Source organism: Coccinella septempunctata, chromosome 9 (assembly GCF_907165205.1).
Source record: "Coccinella septempunctata chromosome 9, icCocSept1.1, whole genome shotgun sequence".
NCBI lineage: Eukaryota > Metazoa > Arthropoda > Insecta > Coleoptera > Coccinellidae > Coccinella > Coccinella septempunctata.
In genome coordinates this window covers 20,026,148-20,043,323 of record NC_058197.1, presented here as the reverse complement: position 1 = coordinate 20,043,323, position 17,176 = coordinate 20,026,148, and the positions used below count along the sequence as shown (strand labels likewise).

Sequence of the window (17,176 nt, the reverse complement as noted above, 5' to 3'; positions counted from 1 at the left end):
TATGAGGATCGGACCTATAAAAAAACTGTGTGGGAACATAATAGATACATAATGTTTCTAAAAACTTTACTAACATAAAATACAAGCTCATTAGAGAATATAATCTCCAAAACGCAACGTACAAAAACAATATTCAAATATAACAAAATACCTCTGGTTGAGTATACATATAATCTATAAAGATAAAATTTGAAAACAATTTTGAACCGTAACAATTAAGACGCAAGAAGGACAATTCCAAAATCGGAGATTCACTTTCAACCCTCATTTTAGAACTTGACTAGGACAAATTCACCCTCTAACATTTACAATCGGTAGAAAAATATGGCGTTAATAAAAATAATCTAACCTCTGACCTAAAAAATAAACGAAATGCACGACTGTACGTTCTCTCGAAATGCCGTAAACTCAAAACCTGAGCCGTTAAATGCAACAATCGTCGATACAATCTAATGGAATATGCTCTTCTATCACAAGAACTCGTTGAATTTTAAAAAGCAATAACTTAAGAATTCAGCATTAGATCATAACCTAACCCCAAATCAGCGTAACCTAACACCTGTCAAATAATAAATGTCAAATTTTACCAACTGTTACCTTGAATTGACAAGCATTTATGGACATGAATAAAACATCGATGCGAATAAACAACAGACGTTTTCTCAGTCTAGTCCTACTTCCAAACTTTGTTGAATAATTCCATAAAGCTATCGTAGATCATGAAGGTTATGGCAACGTCCAGACACACTCTACTTAATCTAGGTACGGTGCCTTTGTAAAATGCCATAGGCCCCTCTTGTCTCCAAATTTTTAGGGCGCAGTCTAACGTGTTTTTGTACTTTGAAGCTTCCAACCCTTGCATTCTAGTTTTAACGACATCCAAGGGGGTGTTACCGAATACTGAAGCAGCACCTGTGGAAAAAAGGAGTGTAAGATCCTAACTTTCTCGAGTTTTCTCCTTGATTTACCTGCAATAGCACCAAAACCTCCGACAACCATCTTTGGTATCTTCTTATTTTTATCATCGCCCTTATACCATTGTTTCATCGTTTCCATCACGTAAAATCTGATGGCTTGATTCGAACCCTGTTTCATTATTGTCGCAGACAAACCCTTATACACACCGCTGATACCTAAGTAATCGTAAAACATCAATTAAAAGCCCACCAATTCAACCATCTTACCACTAACCATGTTCTTTCACAATAATACCGACGCCATGAACAAATCCCTTAAACCTAGGTTTGGCACTTCGTTGGTCGTTGATGAATTTCACCTTCACAGTCTCCATTGGGGTAACAGCGAAAATGGCCTCGGCCACACCAGCCCCAAGACCACATAGCAGCCTGTTAATCGGACCCAGTTCGTGGTTTTCATCGGCAAGTTGGTTTTTGAAGAATTCAAAACTTCCGAACCTACAAAAACCAGATTTCTGAGAAATCACTTTTTCTGTCAAAATTCAAGATGTCGTTGTGACAGGTGTTAAATGAGGTTAACTTCTGGATTCTCTAATGTCAGTTGAGAAACTTTGGTTGCGTAAATTTTCAACCAATTTATGCATATAAACATGACTCTTAATTAATTCTATAGAAACTGAAATCATTTGCATGCATTATTGAGTGACTCTCATAATGATATTCAGCCAGTAAAACTTTGGAATTGATTTTCTTGCCAAGCACAAACAGCTTTTTAGTGGTTTCTTCATAATAACCTTGCATTTTTATGGCTTCAGAATGGAAATGAAATTACATAATAATTAGAAAACTAATTGCCCTCTTCATTATCCACTCCCAATCATCAGAAAGCAATTTAAATCAATTACATCCTTACCTTACCGCACTTTTTGGGATAGATCCGTAAACCAAAACACTCAACCCCCTGTAAAGCCCAAAAACACCATGGCTCTTCACCGTTTTTTTCACACAATCCGCTATGCCCGTGTACTGCTTCTGTGCCCCCTTTTCGTCTAATTGTAACTGTGTTTTAACATATTCTGTTGGGAATGTTATGCAAATTTCAATACCCCCAGTAATGCCACCTGAAAATCAATGTCAAACGTAAAGAAGGATTTTTCCCAATGACAGGTTACACCTCACCTGCTATTATTCCTTTGAGCCCCAATGAACCGGAAGAAGCTGCTGCAGCAGCCCCATTCTTGTTCATCCAGGGTCTTGTAATGAATGGAGTTATCGGTTGAGAATTCTTTCTGAATGGGTCCATGGTAATCCTGCAACTGGCACCGACACTGTATCAAAATTACTTCTAGAATGTTTAACCGAAAATGACCCTGAAACAATAGGTTCGAAGGGGATTGAAGAATTAACAGATAAAAAATTGAGGAACTAGATAAGCACCAACAATACCAAGCTACTCAGGTAAACATATATACGTACCTTCGGGTGCAAAGTTCAACCTACGCCTGGTCCGAGTTATTCAACTCCACTATTTCGATAAATCAGTCGAAAGTAGCTCGAAAGTTGAAACCATTTCAGGGTACAAACAAGGTCGATCAATTCATACCATCACTTTGTCTTTACATTGACCTTAGGAATTTCGAGCGTTTAAAACATAAGTCGCTGATATCAAACATGCAGGACCGTATCACATGAACGGAATTAATCTCATTAGATAATAAGGCAAGCACTTAACAAGTTGCAAAATCGAAAGTTTGAGAAACGTCAACATACGATAAATAAAAATAAACAATCGCGCGATCGGACCATCGTAATCACAGAACAAACAGGCGCCAAATGTCAACAGATGGACCCATCGAAATCTGGGTAACCAGATGTACGGGGGTCATCCGTTAAATGGAGGATCCGAAAAAAAACAGTTTGCGTGGAAAATTTATTGAAATGGAGATCTAACAGCGATTTCTACACGAAATTCGATGCTTACGTATCACCGAAGGGTCGAATAATGAGGTCTTGAACCTGTAACGGGGTAGTTGAAAAACCTGAGAATATTGAGATTTTTTTAACAAACCTGAACGTTTTCACCAGTCGAGAGGGAATAGATGACAGCTTCGGCTACGTCACTCGGTTTGATTGTCGGACCGTCTTTGTAATAAAGACTTGCAGCACTTCCTAGGTTTTTTTGAAACTCAGATGTAATGACCATCCCAGGACTGATGCTCTGAAATATCGACTGATTAAAATGTTTCCCTTAAGTTCTGATGAATATTTACAGTGACCTTAGTTTTACTCTTGAGAATTTTCAATTCCTGCCTCAAAGATTCGGTTAAAGCAGTCACGGCAAACTTTGATGCTGGATATACATTCATTAGTGATTCATCCTTAGGTATACAAGGTATAACGTGGCCACCTATGTTGTTTATATGTATTATATGACCGTCAATCTTATTTTTCCGCATTATTTTCAACGCCTCCCTGGTGCAAATACACAACGCCATGACGTTTACGTCGAAAACCTTACGCCAATCTTGAGTGGCGCCCTCTACAGAAATATAACAGTAAAAACACGTAGTTTTTTGTGTTTTAAAAGCGAAACTAACCAGTCAAACTGGTGGGTTTGATCAAGCCGGCGTTGTTGACGAGTATATGGACCGGACCGACGTTTTCCGTGATCCATTTGAACGATTTCAGTATGTCTTCTTCTTTGGTGATGTCGCACTTCAATCCGTACAGTTTACCGGGTGCTTCTTCCATGGACAGGGTCCTGGACAGCTCCTCGATACGGTCTATCCTCCTTGCCAGTCCTGCAACCTGAGGACAGTGTCAATGGTTGAAAATGCTTGGAGGCACTATAGAGGGCGTTCTATGGCACCAAATAAATATTCCTGCACTGCAATCTCCCGATCTTTTCTGTACATTCATACAACTATTGGTACCCTAGGCTATCTACACATAACCTGTCAAAAGATGAGTTCTTTAAACCTTTTTTGTTGATGGTTCTGTAAGATCTGCTTCATCTCTCTGTTTTTAAGCTACCCTGAATAGGTTTTCATTAATCTACTTCTTTGTGCAGTCGTGGTAGGCAGAAACGCGAACTAAATCGTGCGTCGTGACTCAGAGGATGAAAAATAATCTCACCAAAACTCCTTTTTGCACCAAAGCCTTGGCTATAGCAGCGCCTATCCCAGCACTTGCACCAGTTACAATAGCTACTTTCCCTTGCCATTTTTCCATCTCAACGTCCCTATTTCCCCTGTCACTTCAGAAGACACGAGTACCTCAACCTCCAAGTAGATCACGAATGGGACCAATCGGAAATTTCAGCATAAAAATTTATTTCAACATGCGAATAAATGAGCGCATGGGTCACGAAGCTCTAATCGATGTCTTGTTGAATGATGAGTTTGCTGTCCGGAAAATATTGACATTTCCTTGCAGCTTGGTACAGCCCGGTTGCTTTTAAGGACCGTAGTTGGTATTTTTGTCAATTGGAATTTGCTACAGATCAACAAGGACGTTGGAAATTCATTCGAACATCCTGTATACTTGGAATACGATTCATGGGGAAAGTAAGGGAAAAGATACACATTAAAATTCATTTTTCTTCGAAGAAAAGCAGCGAGAAAATCATGTGGATGACCTCACAATGAGTTGAAGGAATTCTTACAAATAATTGAATAGCAATGATGATTTGTTAGCATAAGTTGAGAGGTAGACAGTTATGTAATAATTGTTTTACATAAACAGATAAATATTTACATCTCAAACACCAACAGATAAAATTTACACATCATATGTATCAACAAGGATCAAAATGACTAATAAAATCATGTTATCTACAATTTTGAAAATTCGTTTTTTGAGCCAATTATACATTGAAAAGGAAGTGATTCTGCATGATAAATATGGAATTTTGGAATCCACATCTCTTTCATATGTAATTTCCCACATCCCAAAGCTTATTGCTATGGTGATAATTGATAATAGTCTTCAATGTATTGATCAAACAACTAACCCGCCCAAAACATTTTGAGGGTCGCTGTTCACCCGTCAAACAATCCATCATTAACGTAATGACACCTGCGGAAAAATCGTGAACTGATAATGAGATCGCTGGAATTCCTACGCTCGATCGAAATGAAATCAGAAGTGCTAGATCGTGGTTTTAATCGATAACTGTTCGAAGATAGATTACGGACTTTTGCACCTCCCTATCGGAGAAATTAGAGGGCGAAAACGCCTTGATAGTGAGTGAGGAAGCTCTGGATGTGTTCGGTGAGTAAATTCGGTAATAATTGGTTGCCTACTTTCGATTTATAGCGAAATTAGGGCGTTATGTAAAGGTTTTGACGTTTATAACCTAAAACTGGGACGGTCGCTCTATGATCCAGATTGACGGGAAATCAGCGACCGTAAAAATGTGGGTCGCGACGTACGGGGGTCGTTGAACAAGTAATTGTCTATTTTTTGTTGATACGAAAAATAACTGGAAATCATACTGGGAACACTTTAACGTTGTCAATTTTTAGAGTAGAGCAAAGAATCAGGTTTGTACTCCCGACACTCAAAGCAAAACTGCTATCTTGGTGATATGAGGAAAGATTGGTTTTAAAGTTGACTCTAGTAGATAATACAAGAGGCAGATTTTTATCTAATCGTTGCACAATATGCACGGAGCTCCATCCTTAAAAATGCACATGATGTATAGTGTTTATCGAGATCTAATCTGTTTTCTACTCAGTTTTGTAAGTCAGCCTGTGCTTTCTTTAGTTCCAATACATACAGAGTATACTATTATTGGCAAAGTAGTGAAAACAATGTGAAGATGATCCGTAACTCGACGATTGAATTCCATAGGAAAAAACCACATGAATGAAGCGATAATCAATTGGGAACAGCCTTGAAAACCTCTCGACAGAATTGTAATACAACGGGATCTCCACTTCTGTCTAATTTCTGTAACCTTGTTTACCTGAGTATGCAGGTAGAAATTATCACTTTCAGCAGTAGCTGGAAGATAAAGAATAGTCTCTAACGGAGTTTCGCCAAGTCGGTTGGCGACAACCGGAGATATTTACGGTTTTTCCATCAAAGCGGAAACGGTTATCGAATCCCCCGTATCCTGATGATGTCGCTTATGTAATTACTCATCGCATCGTACGAATGAACTTTGAAATTGCGATACCTTGAGCTATTTTCAAGTTATTGAAATCAGATTCGTCAGGATGGAAAGTAAAACGGGTTCAAAGTGCTTTCACACAGTGAATAAGGATTATCGATGAACTTGTGGTGTTTTATTTTCAGCACAAGACCGACCGTACGTCCCATGATCGTCGAAATAATTACATGTTTGTGCTGATTCACATTGGAGAGGGAAGATGTCTAAGAACCAACAGGAAAACGACGCGTAAGTACCCAACTACTTAAATAATATTCCTTGGGCTTTTCTTATTCTTTCTCTGCACTTGGAAAGCGATGACACAAACTTGTGTAAGATGCAGAAAGAATTATTATCGTCAACCTAAATATTTGGTCAATGTCAAGGTTCTAACCCTTTATTCCCTTGATCAATAAGTAAATAACCCAGATAATTCGACTGTAGCACCTGTAAAATCCGAAAAACAAACCAGATAGCCACAATTCGAATTCCAGACGTAAACAAAGCGATTAATCTTATCTTACAACTCAACATTTCTGTCTCCGACTCCTTTCAACAACAATTATCGAGCTCAAATACAAGCCGCATTGTGCCGAAAGTCTAAAAACGCATTGAGACCATCCGGGTGTATTGTTCGCATTAATTTAGCCATGGATAACGAGAAAACCCGTCTTTTGTGCGCCAGGCCGACGTCCAAATATCGCAGGTAACCCTTCCTTATACGTTCACAAGTCCACAAGTCAGCGGCTATGAGGAAAAAAAGCCCTCTGATCGTGGAACAGATGGACATAAGTTGCATAGACGTCTTAAGCGTGCATTTCAATTATTTCAGCGTCGCCACCAATTCCTACACCGAGCCCAGCCTCTCGATCTACGTGGATCGTCCGGTGTACCAACAGGAGGACCTCAACAGGGACACCCTGTACGCCAAACCGACCAGGGTGGAAGGTAAGTCTAGTTACAGGTGTAACTTGTATCCCTAACAATATCTTCAGTCGCAGATAAGATCCACAAGTGTTGCAAAGTTAAGCCGGTGAAATGCCTCAGGAAAACTTTTCCCATCTTGAAATGGTTGCCGAATTACGAGTGGAAAAAATGGCTTTTCGGAGACGTTGTGGCGGGTTTCACCATCACGGTGATGCAGATACCACAGGTGAAGATAAGGCGAGTTATAGATGGATTCCCAGTACTTCACAGATTTAATTTTTTTCAGGGTATGGGTTATGGTATGTTGGGTGGTATACCCCCCATTTGCGGCATATACATGGCCTTCTTCCCGGTCTTAATGTACGCCATTTTCGGCACATCTAGGCACCTGTCAACTGGTTAGTTTTTTATAGGTAAAAACCCTAAAGATTCGATCTTTACCTGACGCTACACTTAGCTCAGATACGTAGGAAAATCACAAATTTTCACGAGTTTTCCCAACGCAGGTACCTTCGCCATCATTTGCCTGATGACTGGGAAGATAGTGTCCCAATACGGAACCCACGAGATCCTCCAGAATGGGACAGTGATAGAACACGAAGAATTAAGCGCCATGAGCGGTGGTCACGTCCGTACCAACATACAGGTCGCTATCACTGTAACTTTCGTCGTCGCCTGCATACAGGTAGGTAAACCACTGAAATATCTCCCAAAAAAATCAATCTAAACCGATTTTAGATAGTTATGTTCTGCCTGAGGCTTGGTATAATAACCACCATGTTCTCCGACACCCTGATCAAGGGTCTAACTTGCGCGACAAGTTGTCACGTGGTCGTTTCCCAACTGAAGGAAATCCTAGGGCTTAAGTTGCACAAGAGGAGAGGATATTTCAGTTTGCCATTGGTGGGACACTTTTGAAAAAATTGAAGGTGGTGGGGAATTTTATTTTTCGATGTTTCAGACTTTGTACGATGTGGGTGCCAACATAAAAAATGCCCATGGGCCTTCTGTGATAATTTCAGCTGTGACTCTAATGGTGATACTAGCTAATAATTATGGATTGAAGGTGAATCTTTAACATCCCTTTTAAGGCATCCTCATTAACATCAATCTTTTCAGAGAGTCATGGCGAAGAGGACAAAAATCCCTTTTCCGATAGAAATATTCGTTGTAATTATGGGAACCACTTTTAGTTACTTCTGTAGGGATACCTTCGAGGTATTGAATAACATACAGATCATTGGAAATATTCCGACAGGGTAATTATTAGGTACTTATAATATTAATCAATATCTGTAATTATTCCGATTCTTTTTCCATTCGTTGATTCTGAATCTTTTCCAGGTTTCCCCTGATACAATTTCCAGACTTCACCCTCATTCCGGACATATTCCTGGAGTGTCTAACGATAGCCATAGTATCGTATGCCATCACCATGTCGATGGCGATATTATTCGCCAGAAAATGTTTCTACGAAGTTGATGCCAACCAAGAGTTGCTCGCATTAGTAAGTAGTTTGACATACATGTCACTTGTCAACTTTCAATAATGACTTATGACAGAAATCGTCCGTTTTTGCAGGGTATGGGTAATGCCTTTGGATCTTTGTTTTCCTGCATGCCCACTTGTGCATCGGTGAGTAGATCGTTGATACAGCAGTCAGTTGGCGGTAGTACCCAACTCACATCACTGATCTCCTGTTCTTTGCTCTTATCAGTTTTGCTCTACCTAGGACCGGCTTTCGAATCACTACCAAAGGTGAGTTTGGTCACTTAAATCCTCAAATTTGAAAAATACTAACCTTTTTGCTAAATTTACCTTTTTGATCTTTCAGTGTTGCCTGGGTACTCTAATCGCAGCAGCAATCTGGCCAGCGGTCATGCAGTTCACACTCATACTGAAATATTGGAAATTGAGTAAATGGGACGCTCTGGTTTTTCTTGCGGCTTACCTCTTGACTCTACTCTTAGACATAGGTCTAGCTCTTGCCGTCGGTGTTATTATATCATTATTCGGCATCATCTTGCAAAGTTACAGGCCGTACAGTTGTCTCCTTGGTAACGTCCCAAACACCGATCTTTACTTGGATTTGGAGAGATACAAAGCTGTGAGAAAATCCTTGGGTCACTCAAGAATATTCGATTAATGCAAGTGTTTCAGGTGCAAGAGATACCGGGCATAAAAATATTCCATTTTTCCGGCATATTGAACTTTTCATCTAGGCAAGTTTTTATGAAAACATTCGGTCAGAAGCTGGGTTTTAATCCATCGAAAATTTTGAGGAGAAGGAAATATGCAGAGGAGCATAATCTGCCGTTTGAATTTGAAAGCTTGATGATGAAATATATAATCATGGATTTCTCTTCAATTACGTCTATTGACCCTGCTGGTATAGATATGATGAGGACTTTAGCTAGAGATTTAGATCAATTGGGCATATATCTCTACATTGCAGGTTGTTCAGGTGAGTCTTAAATTTTGAGGATTGAAATGAAGGTTTTCACATTTTAATGAATTTCAGGTCCGGTGTTTGAGAAAATAGCAAAGTGTGATGCAATAGAACAGGTTTATAGCGTTTTTAAACTGTTTCCCACGATACATGATGCAGTTGTATATGCGCAAGGGATAGAGAAACATATGAACTTGAAAGATGTCCATTAACATCACAATCGTAACCAACTCAGGGAGAGCAACAGACAATCATCGTCTTCCAAGCTGAATTGACAATAAACAAAGGAAACGTTCAATGTGTACTTGGTTGATTCTGGGAAATCGAGTACATTCACATGACCATGAAGTAAAGTTAAAAATATATATTGTTTTGTCGTATAATGTACATTATGCTTGATACTAGTTGTAAGTTGAAAAATAAATAAATATTATATAAAACTAACAATTCTCATTCAATTATCAACTCACTGTGTCTCTCAACATTCTCTGTTTTCCAACTTTGCTATTTTTTTCTGTAAAAGTTTTATATAGTAATTCTTCGAACTTATTATTTCGTCCTTGGATTCTATGACTTTCACAAGCATAATCAAAACGTTTTTCGTCCCTTCACTCACTTCGTCGCTTTCAATCAGATGTCTTATCTCAGAAAGGTATTCGTTGTCGCATTTCTTACAAACATAATCAGTTTTTCCTACAAGGGTTCCATTAGATTTTTTGGCACAACCTTCGTGATAAGTATTGTCGCACACCAAACAGCTCACTGGGCTTCCAACAATAACATGTTTGCACAGTCTGCAGGCCAATTGATGCTCCTGTGTTGAAACTTCTGCCATTTTAGCATTTCATAAGAAAATATTGAAAAACATTATACAAATACAAATTTTAAGTTAGAATATTTAGAGGTTAGGTTGTGTTAACCTCTGTGGTGCTTATTTCGGCGGGAAGATCATAGAAGAGGTTGTCCATGATCATAGAAGAGGTTAACTGTTATCATAGAAGTCATGAACATAAATAAAAAACAGGTTCGTACTTAATCATAGAGCCCATTCGATTAAAGGACAGGGTTGGCTTCTGGATATTCATTCAACTTGATCAGTTTAAAATATAATTTATTATCAGAAATATATAAAAATAACGCACTCAAAAAGCAGCCATCACTTCAGTAAAATAAAAATAAAACAAACACATAAGCTTAGTCGTCGCTTATCATGAATTGCGACAATAAATTAAGGACACCAATTACAATTATGGTACAATGAAAAACAAGTCTGGAAGAAGTCAACTTATTCTCTTTCCTGAGAGAATATATATTCAACAAATTCGGCATCATAAAAACGTACACCATACCGCTAAGAGCCCCAATATACCTGAGGAAAAATGTTAAGTAGTTAAAAAAATTAGGGGAAAAAGTTAAATTCTTACCGTATAATCGTACCGATACGCGGTATGAAACATGCGAATGATATACAAATCACAACTAGGATGGCATTTGTGATAATCACTGGTAAATATCTGAATTTTTCTCCATCTTTCTGCAGAAAACTCAAATTCGAGAATATGTCCTTACGTAACATGTAGGCGAGTAAAGGAAACACTGTACTGAGTTGAAAGAACAGGAGAGCCCTCCCAAACAATACCAGTTTGTCAAATTTTCCAAAGTTATTCAGGATATTCTGCAAAAAATGAACTTATGATAAGAATTTCTTGAAATGAGGACTGAAAAAAAGACTTACATCTTCTATACACCATTTAGCCATTGGAAACGATATGTACAAAAGTCCTCCAATCGCAGAATACGTAAAAGTCACTAATGCAAATGCTATCGTAAGATCTCGTCCCTGAAAAAATAAATAGTTCAATTTCCACATTGAACCAATGAATAATTTGCCACCTACATTGTTTTCCTGATGTCTGTTATTCTTCATCATTGAAATGATGATGTTGTGTATGAAATAACTCATTGTCAACATGCCGCTTAGGGCAACGAAAGTCGGCTTCAAAGAAAACACCACCGACACTTCCGGCCAGTGTATGCCCCAACTGAAGAACTTGACGAACGAAAAGCCTATCAGATAAACTATACTAATGGTGCCTGAAAAAACAGTGAAATGGTAAAACTTAAGAAAAAAATTTGTAGCCTCCCATACTAACCCAAGCTGTTGAACCTCATGAAAATCTGCGCGTTTTTGAAGTTGAGCATTGGAAATATGATGAAAGCCAAAATCACAGGCACGGTGGAGTACAGATCCCAGTATTTTTCGAAACTGAACGGCCCTGGGTCGGCCGTTGCCAACATTGCAACATTGGTCAAGTTGGCTGCACGTTGCTCTTTCGGGCATATCACAGATATATTGTCATTTTCTTGACTGTCGTAAATAAAACCTGGAAAGAGATGGTTGAACTGACGGTTTTTCCGATATCCCGAACGGATCCTCTTACCGTGTATGGAATAAACGAGGTTGTACAAGAAGTTTGACATCAAGATCCAGTACACGATGTTCGCGCCAAATAATACTATCATGGAAAATACTTTCGAAAGTACCTCAGCCCATCTGCCGATGAGCATCTTACACAACTCTGGTACCTCGCATCTTTCTCCTATCACACCTGTAACAAAAACTTATCTGCATACTATCGACAGGGAATTAATCATTTAAAAAGCCCGCTAGTTCTTGTCGCTAAGTTGGCACGACTTCTGTCTATGATCACGCGTAATTTGAAGGCCATCTGTCATCATATTCTTGATTCGCAGATCATATTTATGTAAGTAGAAATCAACATTGAAAGAATTCGGTAAAATCCCGACCTTGAACAGATTCCCAGGATATCAAGTGGTGTGTTAAACACATGTGGTAAACTTGATGACTCAAATGTCAACAATGACGCCGGTCATAGAATTTATTCCGAGAAAACCAAACAAACCATTGTTAATTTCTGTTTTAAGCGCATCATACTCACTGTGTTTCTGATTAACGCGAAGCAGAAGATAAGCGGTGTAGAGACAGATCGCCCCGATGACGAAATTGAGGATGATCCCTGGGAATAGGCCGGTTTTCTCTATTCCCCAAGAGATGGCCAGCAGCGAGGAACCCAGCATGGTGTTCCATACTGCGAATCTGAAATAAGCAAAGCGAGTACAGATAAAAGTTTTCTTGGACGTCCAAAGTGTTCGCGATTTCTATGTGCCCTACACAGATTAATTGATGCAAATCATCGATGGTTCGGTTTGACAACAGTTGTCAAAATTTGATTAGGATCTATGATTAGATAATCTGTGATTAATGCCAAAGAGGAACTTCTCTTCCTCTTTGTTAATACGACGAGTATTGAAGAATGGTTCAAACCTGATATTAATTCGAAATAGGTGTATTTAAGGATACACAGATATCTCAGTCTACAGAGCTGTGAGTTCGCAGGTTACTAGATACCCAAAGTCCAAAAGCGGTATAAGACCTACATCATGACGCCAACAGTGTTCAAGTTTGAACCGTGAAAGGAAAACAAGATATAGGTCTAAATTTAACATCTCTTATCACCCAATAATTCGCCTGCAACTCTCAAAATAAATTGTAGATAACTTGAATGAATCACGTTTAAAACTGCCTTTCGGCCATAGAGTTATCGCGATTTCAGGGAAATGAAAATGATCGAACACAAACTAAAGTTTCATCATCCTCTTTATCCTGATACTTCTGGAATGATGTCTATGAAGATAAGAAGGATTCTCCAAGGACAAACGGAGTATTAAGATAAATTGACCCGAAAAGTATAGGCGCCACATTAGTGCAGACTTGTAAACTTTCTTCCACAAACTACGTTACCAAATACGTCGAACAATATGCATACAAAAAAATAATCATAATTCTGGTAATCAATTTCTACGAATCCTTATCGATGGATAACTCCGAAGAAACGCCAATTGTTCAATTAATTACCGTAATTTAACAATGTTGCGATAAACCCTTATCGTTCCTTTACGCCGTACCGCTGGTTCGCAGTCCTAAATCAACAATTTTCGTCGCGGTTTTATCAAGAGAAAAATAAATTGCTTTAACGCTTCCACGTCCGTTTTATTTCACGGTCAATTGAGGCCCTAGAGATAAGAAGAAGATGACGTTGATCTGTGATTATCGATGCTCAACCATCGATAAAGGAGTTAAACCACAGATTATCCCTCACTCTATGATACAACGCCCCGGTTCAAGGCAGATTCAAACCACAGATTATAATTTTGAAATTTGAACTTACATTGTCACTATCGATGAGTTCTTCTTTTCTTCTTCTTCTCCCTTCTTCTCAGGACTGGGGTAAGGGAATTGAGCTTGTTTTTTCGCCTGGAACAAACAGGATAATTTTATTACAAAGAATTGAAATCGAAAGGTGAATACCCACCGGGAGGTTTTCCGATAGTATGTCTCCGTTGAAGTAGGCATCTATGATCTGGCTAGGATACAAGTCGAGAGAATATTTTCTGAAAAAAAAAAATCACTGAAAAAACTGTAGGGGGATTCTATGGTTCGAATTGTGGCAAGGGAAAAACGGCTTAAGGACCAGTGGCGTATCAGACAAGGGAAAATCTTCGATTCTACTCACTTGGACAGCTGTTTCTTCAGTATCTTGGTGGAAATGGGCATTATACTCTTGGATCTTACGGTCTTTTCTTCGCCGCTACCATTATACGACTGCTCGGTGTCGGAAACTCCGAACACGGTTCTGTGAACCGAAAAAAACAATTCAATAAACAGTCGTTGACGAAATCGCGAATTTAGATTCGTTCTAGTCAATTGCAATTAATCAAGCTAATTCAATTACTTATTATTGTTGAAATTCACGTCCATCAGCTGTGTGAAGCTCAGTATCTGGCAGTTTTTCTCCGTTGCCATAGCGACCGGATCTTCTTGAAACTATATAAAAAGTCTTAAATTTCTTCGAGACTGTAACGAACTTTCGAAGAGGGTGAGTTTTCTGAATTTACTGTGGAGAAAATCGAAAATTGCAAGGTGTAGTAGAAAACCGACAAATAACTTCATCTCTTCACAAACCTTTTAGGGCTTTCACTCCCAATCTCTGAAACAAAATCAATTAAAAATGAAATCAACGATTTGCTCCTGCGTGAATTCTTGCACTAATTTGTGAAGAGATGCAAAATCCTCCCAAAATAAATTTCAATCGATATCTGAAATAACTTCATGTTTAAAAGATTTTCTCCACGCTCATCTTGAGGAATTCCAATAAGGAATATATTATAAATGCAGATTTTGTAGTTTTTCCTCCTTCAATATATCGAATATTCTTTAAACGCTCATAGAAATGAATTCATGACTGGAGGAATGTGGAAAATCTTCTCAATTCATAAGAAAACTCACCCTGTACGAGGAAACCGAGAAAAATCACAATTTCACGCGGAAAACCGTCGAGTTTCGCGATCACCCTGTGTGCACCTCACCCTATCACCCCTCACAGAACCATTTCCCACTCGCAGGCTTCAGCGAGAAGTCTCGAGGAAGCTGCAAACGAAGTTCGAAGTTGCATCAGGCAGGCCGTGGTTGGAATCCCGTATGGGGAGGTTCTAGAGCCGGCACGCTTCTTTTTACATGCACCGACGAAGATGCGTGTGTCCTGGTTACCGAGAAGCCAGGGGCGTAGAGACGCGAGGGGGACGCGTGATTATAGGGGAGACTCTGAAAGTTAACGGTTCATAATTAGGGGAGTATCGAACTTTCGGATATTTGGTTCAGGAAGAGATTGTTGCGTCACTATAAGAAAGAATGTAGCACCTTAAGAAGTGCCCACAGTGACGGCTGCACAAGATGTGGAGACATCCCAAAAATTTATTATAAAAATAGGAGTACTCTTCCTCTCTAAAATAAGTTTAAAAAATTTGACCAAATGTTTTTATTCTAACTGAAGCTCAGATAAGACGATGAAAGCAGGTTCTGATCTTGTAAAAAAACGTCGAAATATTGAGAATTCTTCAGACCAATGCCACCAGAAAAAGATAAACCATTAGACGATACTTTAAATAAAGCATAATGTATCGCACTGAAAACCCCTCACGAAGAAAAGAGTATCGACGCCACTGGTCTGATATCTTACGGTACCACGTCCATACAGGATTCCAACCACCATTTTTGTCGCGTGAAAACTTTGCATGCCGATTTACATTTATGTTAATCATGAAGAAGGATAACTTACACACCAGATCTCAACTCTGATATTTTTCAATTCCCGGTACGATCAATTTTTTTTTCGATTTCGGCCACCAAACACGAAGGATTTCGTGCCATAACTCAAAAACTCGCGTTATGAATTATTCAAATCGCTGTTGCTGTGACATAAGGTTTTCGTGTACAAAGACATGCGATTTCGAAGATAAAGAATGTTTTTTTTTACCCATAACTCTTGACGGAGGACGCATTCGAGCTGAGTAGTGGTCCACGCTCCTCGTCTACCTCACGGTTAGACTTTTCCGTAACCAAGCTCTGAAAGCCCTTGATCAGATCTAAAAAAAAAAAAAAATCAGTGGATAAATACTACAGGCATAAGTAGGAATACACAATCCTGTTACCCAAAAAACCTGCAAAATTCTTCAACAATGCAGGCTCAAAACTACTATTTCTACAAGAAGTCTTTTGTTATAATTAATTTGTTAAAACATCCCTTCCCTCACTTCAACTGAAAAAATGTTTAGAACCGTTTTGATAAAAGAACCGACTTTGGTGTCTGCATGAAGAATATTCAAGTTCAACCATTTAAAAAGAGCATTTAATTGTTAAAGAACCAACAAATCTTAGTTCTGAATAAAACTTTATTTTCACACAAAATTCATAGCCTATTCAGAATAATTTTTGGTGCAAAAATCACGTGAAGATCACGAAAGGAATAATTACACAGAAAACGTGGAAATTTCCAGACAATTCGAGCAATTTTAATTGAACAGATGCGAATAGAATAATTAGTGGCCAATGGCGATATGCTAAGAGTCAATTAAAAACGTGATTCTTAATTCTATAAGCTAATTGAAACCATTAAACTACCCGAAGTATAATAACAGAGTGAAAAAAGTCAACTACCTTCGATTTTCCGAAGTTTCGTCGAAAATTATACTCGGCATCTTCAGGGATAAAAAGTTTTTTTGCAGATTTTCATGGGTAACAGGACAAAATGGAGCTGGATGGCTACTTACCCCTCATTTTGTGACTTGGTTCTCGTGGGATGACTTCGTATATCTTCTGCTTCGGTTACGAAACCAGAACACCGTTTTAAAAAACGAAACCTTTAAAGTTCCTGATCAGAAAAACCGTCCGTCTTATCACCATTGTCACCAACACGGATATTTTTGAAAAAAAGCTTCTTTTCGAAATTGAAGCGAACGCACAAACGTCAACCGAAGTGGTCTACTAGAAAACTTGAGAATGTGTGATGATACGCGATTGTTTTATAGGACCCCTTCTTGTGCCGTGAAAGATAACAGTTTGGAAGATAAGCGAGATGGTGTTGAAGGCGATAATTTTTTTTTTCGAAGTACCGCAACGAATATACACCGAGATAGGGTGACCTTTAATTCTATTCCCAAACAATGAGTCAACTGAAACTGCGGAAATACTATATTCTGAAAATTGGAGATGGGCTTCTCCCATTTTATCGAGGGTAGTCAAATATTTGTTATATTGAGTGAAATTCGAAGAAGTCAAAATGATTTTCTGGCTTATTATCTGCAATATCA

General features: G+C 38.7%; 5 protein-coding genes across 12 annotated transcripts in view; 1 reads left to right on the top strand and 4 right to left on the bottom strand.

The window, feature by feature from the left end:
- The window catches only part of LOC123320324, a 376,599-nt gene that overhangs the window by 46,654 nt on the left and 312,769 nt on the right, over nucleotides 1–17,176 (bottom strand). The window lies entirely within an intron of this gene.
- On the bottom strand, nucleotides 50–2,697 carry LOC123320265 (putative tricarboxylate transport protein, mitochondrial). 3 transcript variants are annotated; one of them, XM_044907530.1, is made up of 6 exons: nucleotides 2,394–2,697; nucleotides 2,097–2,245; nucleotides 1,831–2,038; nucleotides 1,192–1,415; nucleotides 969–1,133; nucleotides 50–912 (listed from the first exon to the last, which is right to left on the bottom strand). In XM_044907530.1, exons 2-6 carry the CDS (start codon nucleotides 2,218–2,220, stop codon nucleotides 674–676), a joined length of 960 nt encoding a protein of 319 aa, XP_044763465.1. In that variant the 5' UTR covers nucleotides 2,221–2,245; nucleotides 2,394–2,697; the 3' UTR covers nucleotides 50–673. The 3 variants fall into 3 exon arrangements, with proteins under 3 accessions (XP_044763465.1, XP_044763466.1, XP_044763464.1); XM_044907531.1 differs by having other exon boundaries at nucleotides 2,097–2,233; XM_044907529.1 differs by having other exon boundaries at nucleotides 2,097–2,287; nucleotides 2,394–2,696.
- Nucleotides 2,792–4,427, bottom strand: LOC123320287 (farnesol dehydrogenase-like). Its single transcript, XM_044907572.1, has 5 exons — nucleotides 4,053–4,427; nucleotides 3,515–3,725; nucleotides 3,188–3,456; nucleotides 2,986–3,135; nucleotides 2,792–2,933 (listed from the first exon to the last, which is right to left on the bottom strand). Exons 1-5 carry the CDS (start codon nucleotides 4,146–4,148, stop codon nucleotides 2,895–2,897), a joined length of 765 nt encoding a protein of 254 aa, XP_044763507.1. The 5' UTR covers nucleotides 4,149–4,427; the 3' UTR covers nucleotides 2,792–2,894.
- Nucleotides 4,963–9,895, top strand: LOC123320227 (solute carrier family 26 member 10-like). Of its 3 annotated transcripts, XM_044907473.1 has the most exons (14): nucleotides 4,963–5,189; nucleotides 6,219–6,321; nucleotides 6,905–7,020; nucleotides 7,068–7,225; nucleotides 7,286–7,397; nucleotides 7,506–7,684; nucleotides 7,738–7,902; nucleotides 7,961–8,065; nucleotides 8,119–8,258; nucleotides 8,344–8,506; nucleotides 8,581–8,757; nucleotides 8,834–9,106; nucleotides 9,160–9,463; nucleotides 9,521–9,895. In XM_044907473.1, the coding sequence occupies exons 2-14, from the start codon at nucleotides 6,293–6,295 to the stop codon at nucleotides 9,658–9,660; spliced, it is 2,061 nt and encodes a 686-aa protein (XP_044763408.1). In that variant the 5' UTR covers nucleotides 4,963–5,189; nucleotides 6,219–6,292; the 3' UTR covers nucleotides 9,661–9,895. The 3 variants fall into 3 exon arrangements, with proteins under 3 accessions (XP_044763408.1, XP_044763409.1, XP_044763407.1); XM_044907474.1 differs by lacking the exon at nucleotides 4,963–5,189 and having other exon boundaries at nucleotides 5,821–6,321; XM_044907472.1 differs by lacking the exons at nucleotides 4,963–5,189; nucleotides 6,219–6,321 and adding an exon at nucleotides 6,621–6,778.
- On the bottom strand, nucleotides 10,543–16,896 carry LOC123320238 (sodium-coupled neutral amino acid transporter 9-like). 3 transcript variants are annotated; one of them, XM_044907488.1, is made up of 12 exons: nucleotides 16,637–16,894; nucleotides 15,844–15,952; nucleotides 14,044–14,163; nucleotides 13,843–13,921; nucleotides 13,699–13,784; nucleotides 12,409–12,566; nucleotides 11,890–12,057; nucleotides 11,602–11,832; nucleotides 11,346–11,542; nucleotides 11,184–11,288; nucleotides 10,873–11,123; nucleotides 10,543–10,817 (listed from the first exon to the last, which is right to left on the bottom strand). In XM_044907488.1, the coding sequence occupies exons 1-12, from the start codon at nucleotides 16,641–16,643 to the stop codon at nucleotides 10,643–10,645; spliced, it is 1,686 nt and encodes a 561-aa protein (XP_044763423.1). In that variant the 5' UTR covers nucleotides 16,644–16,894; the 3' UTR covers nucleotides 10,543–10,642. The 3 variants fall into 3 exon arrangements, with proteins under 3 accessions (XP_044763423.1, XP_044763426.1, XP_044763424.1); XM_044907491.1 differs by lacking the exon at nucleotides 14,044–14,163 and having other exon boundaries at nucleotides 16,637–16,896; XM_044907489.1 differs by lacking the exons at nucleotides 15,844–15,952; nucleotides 16,637–16,894 and adding an exon at nucleotides 14,263–14,348.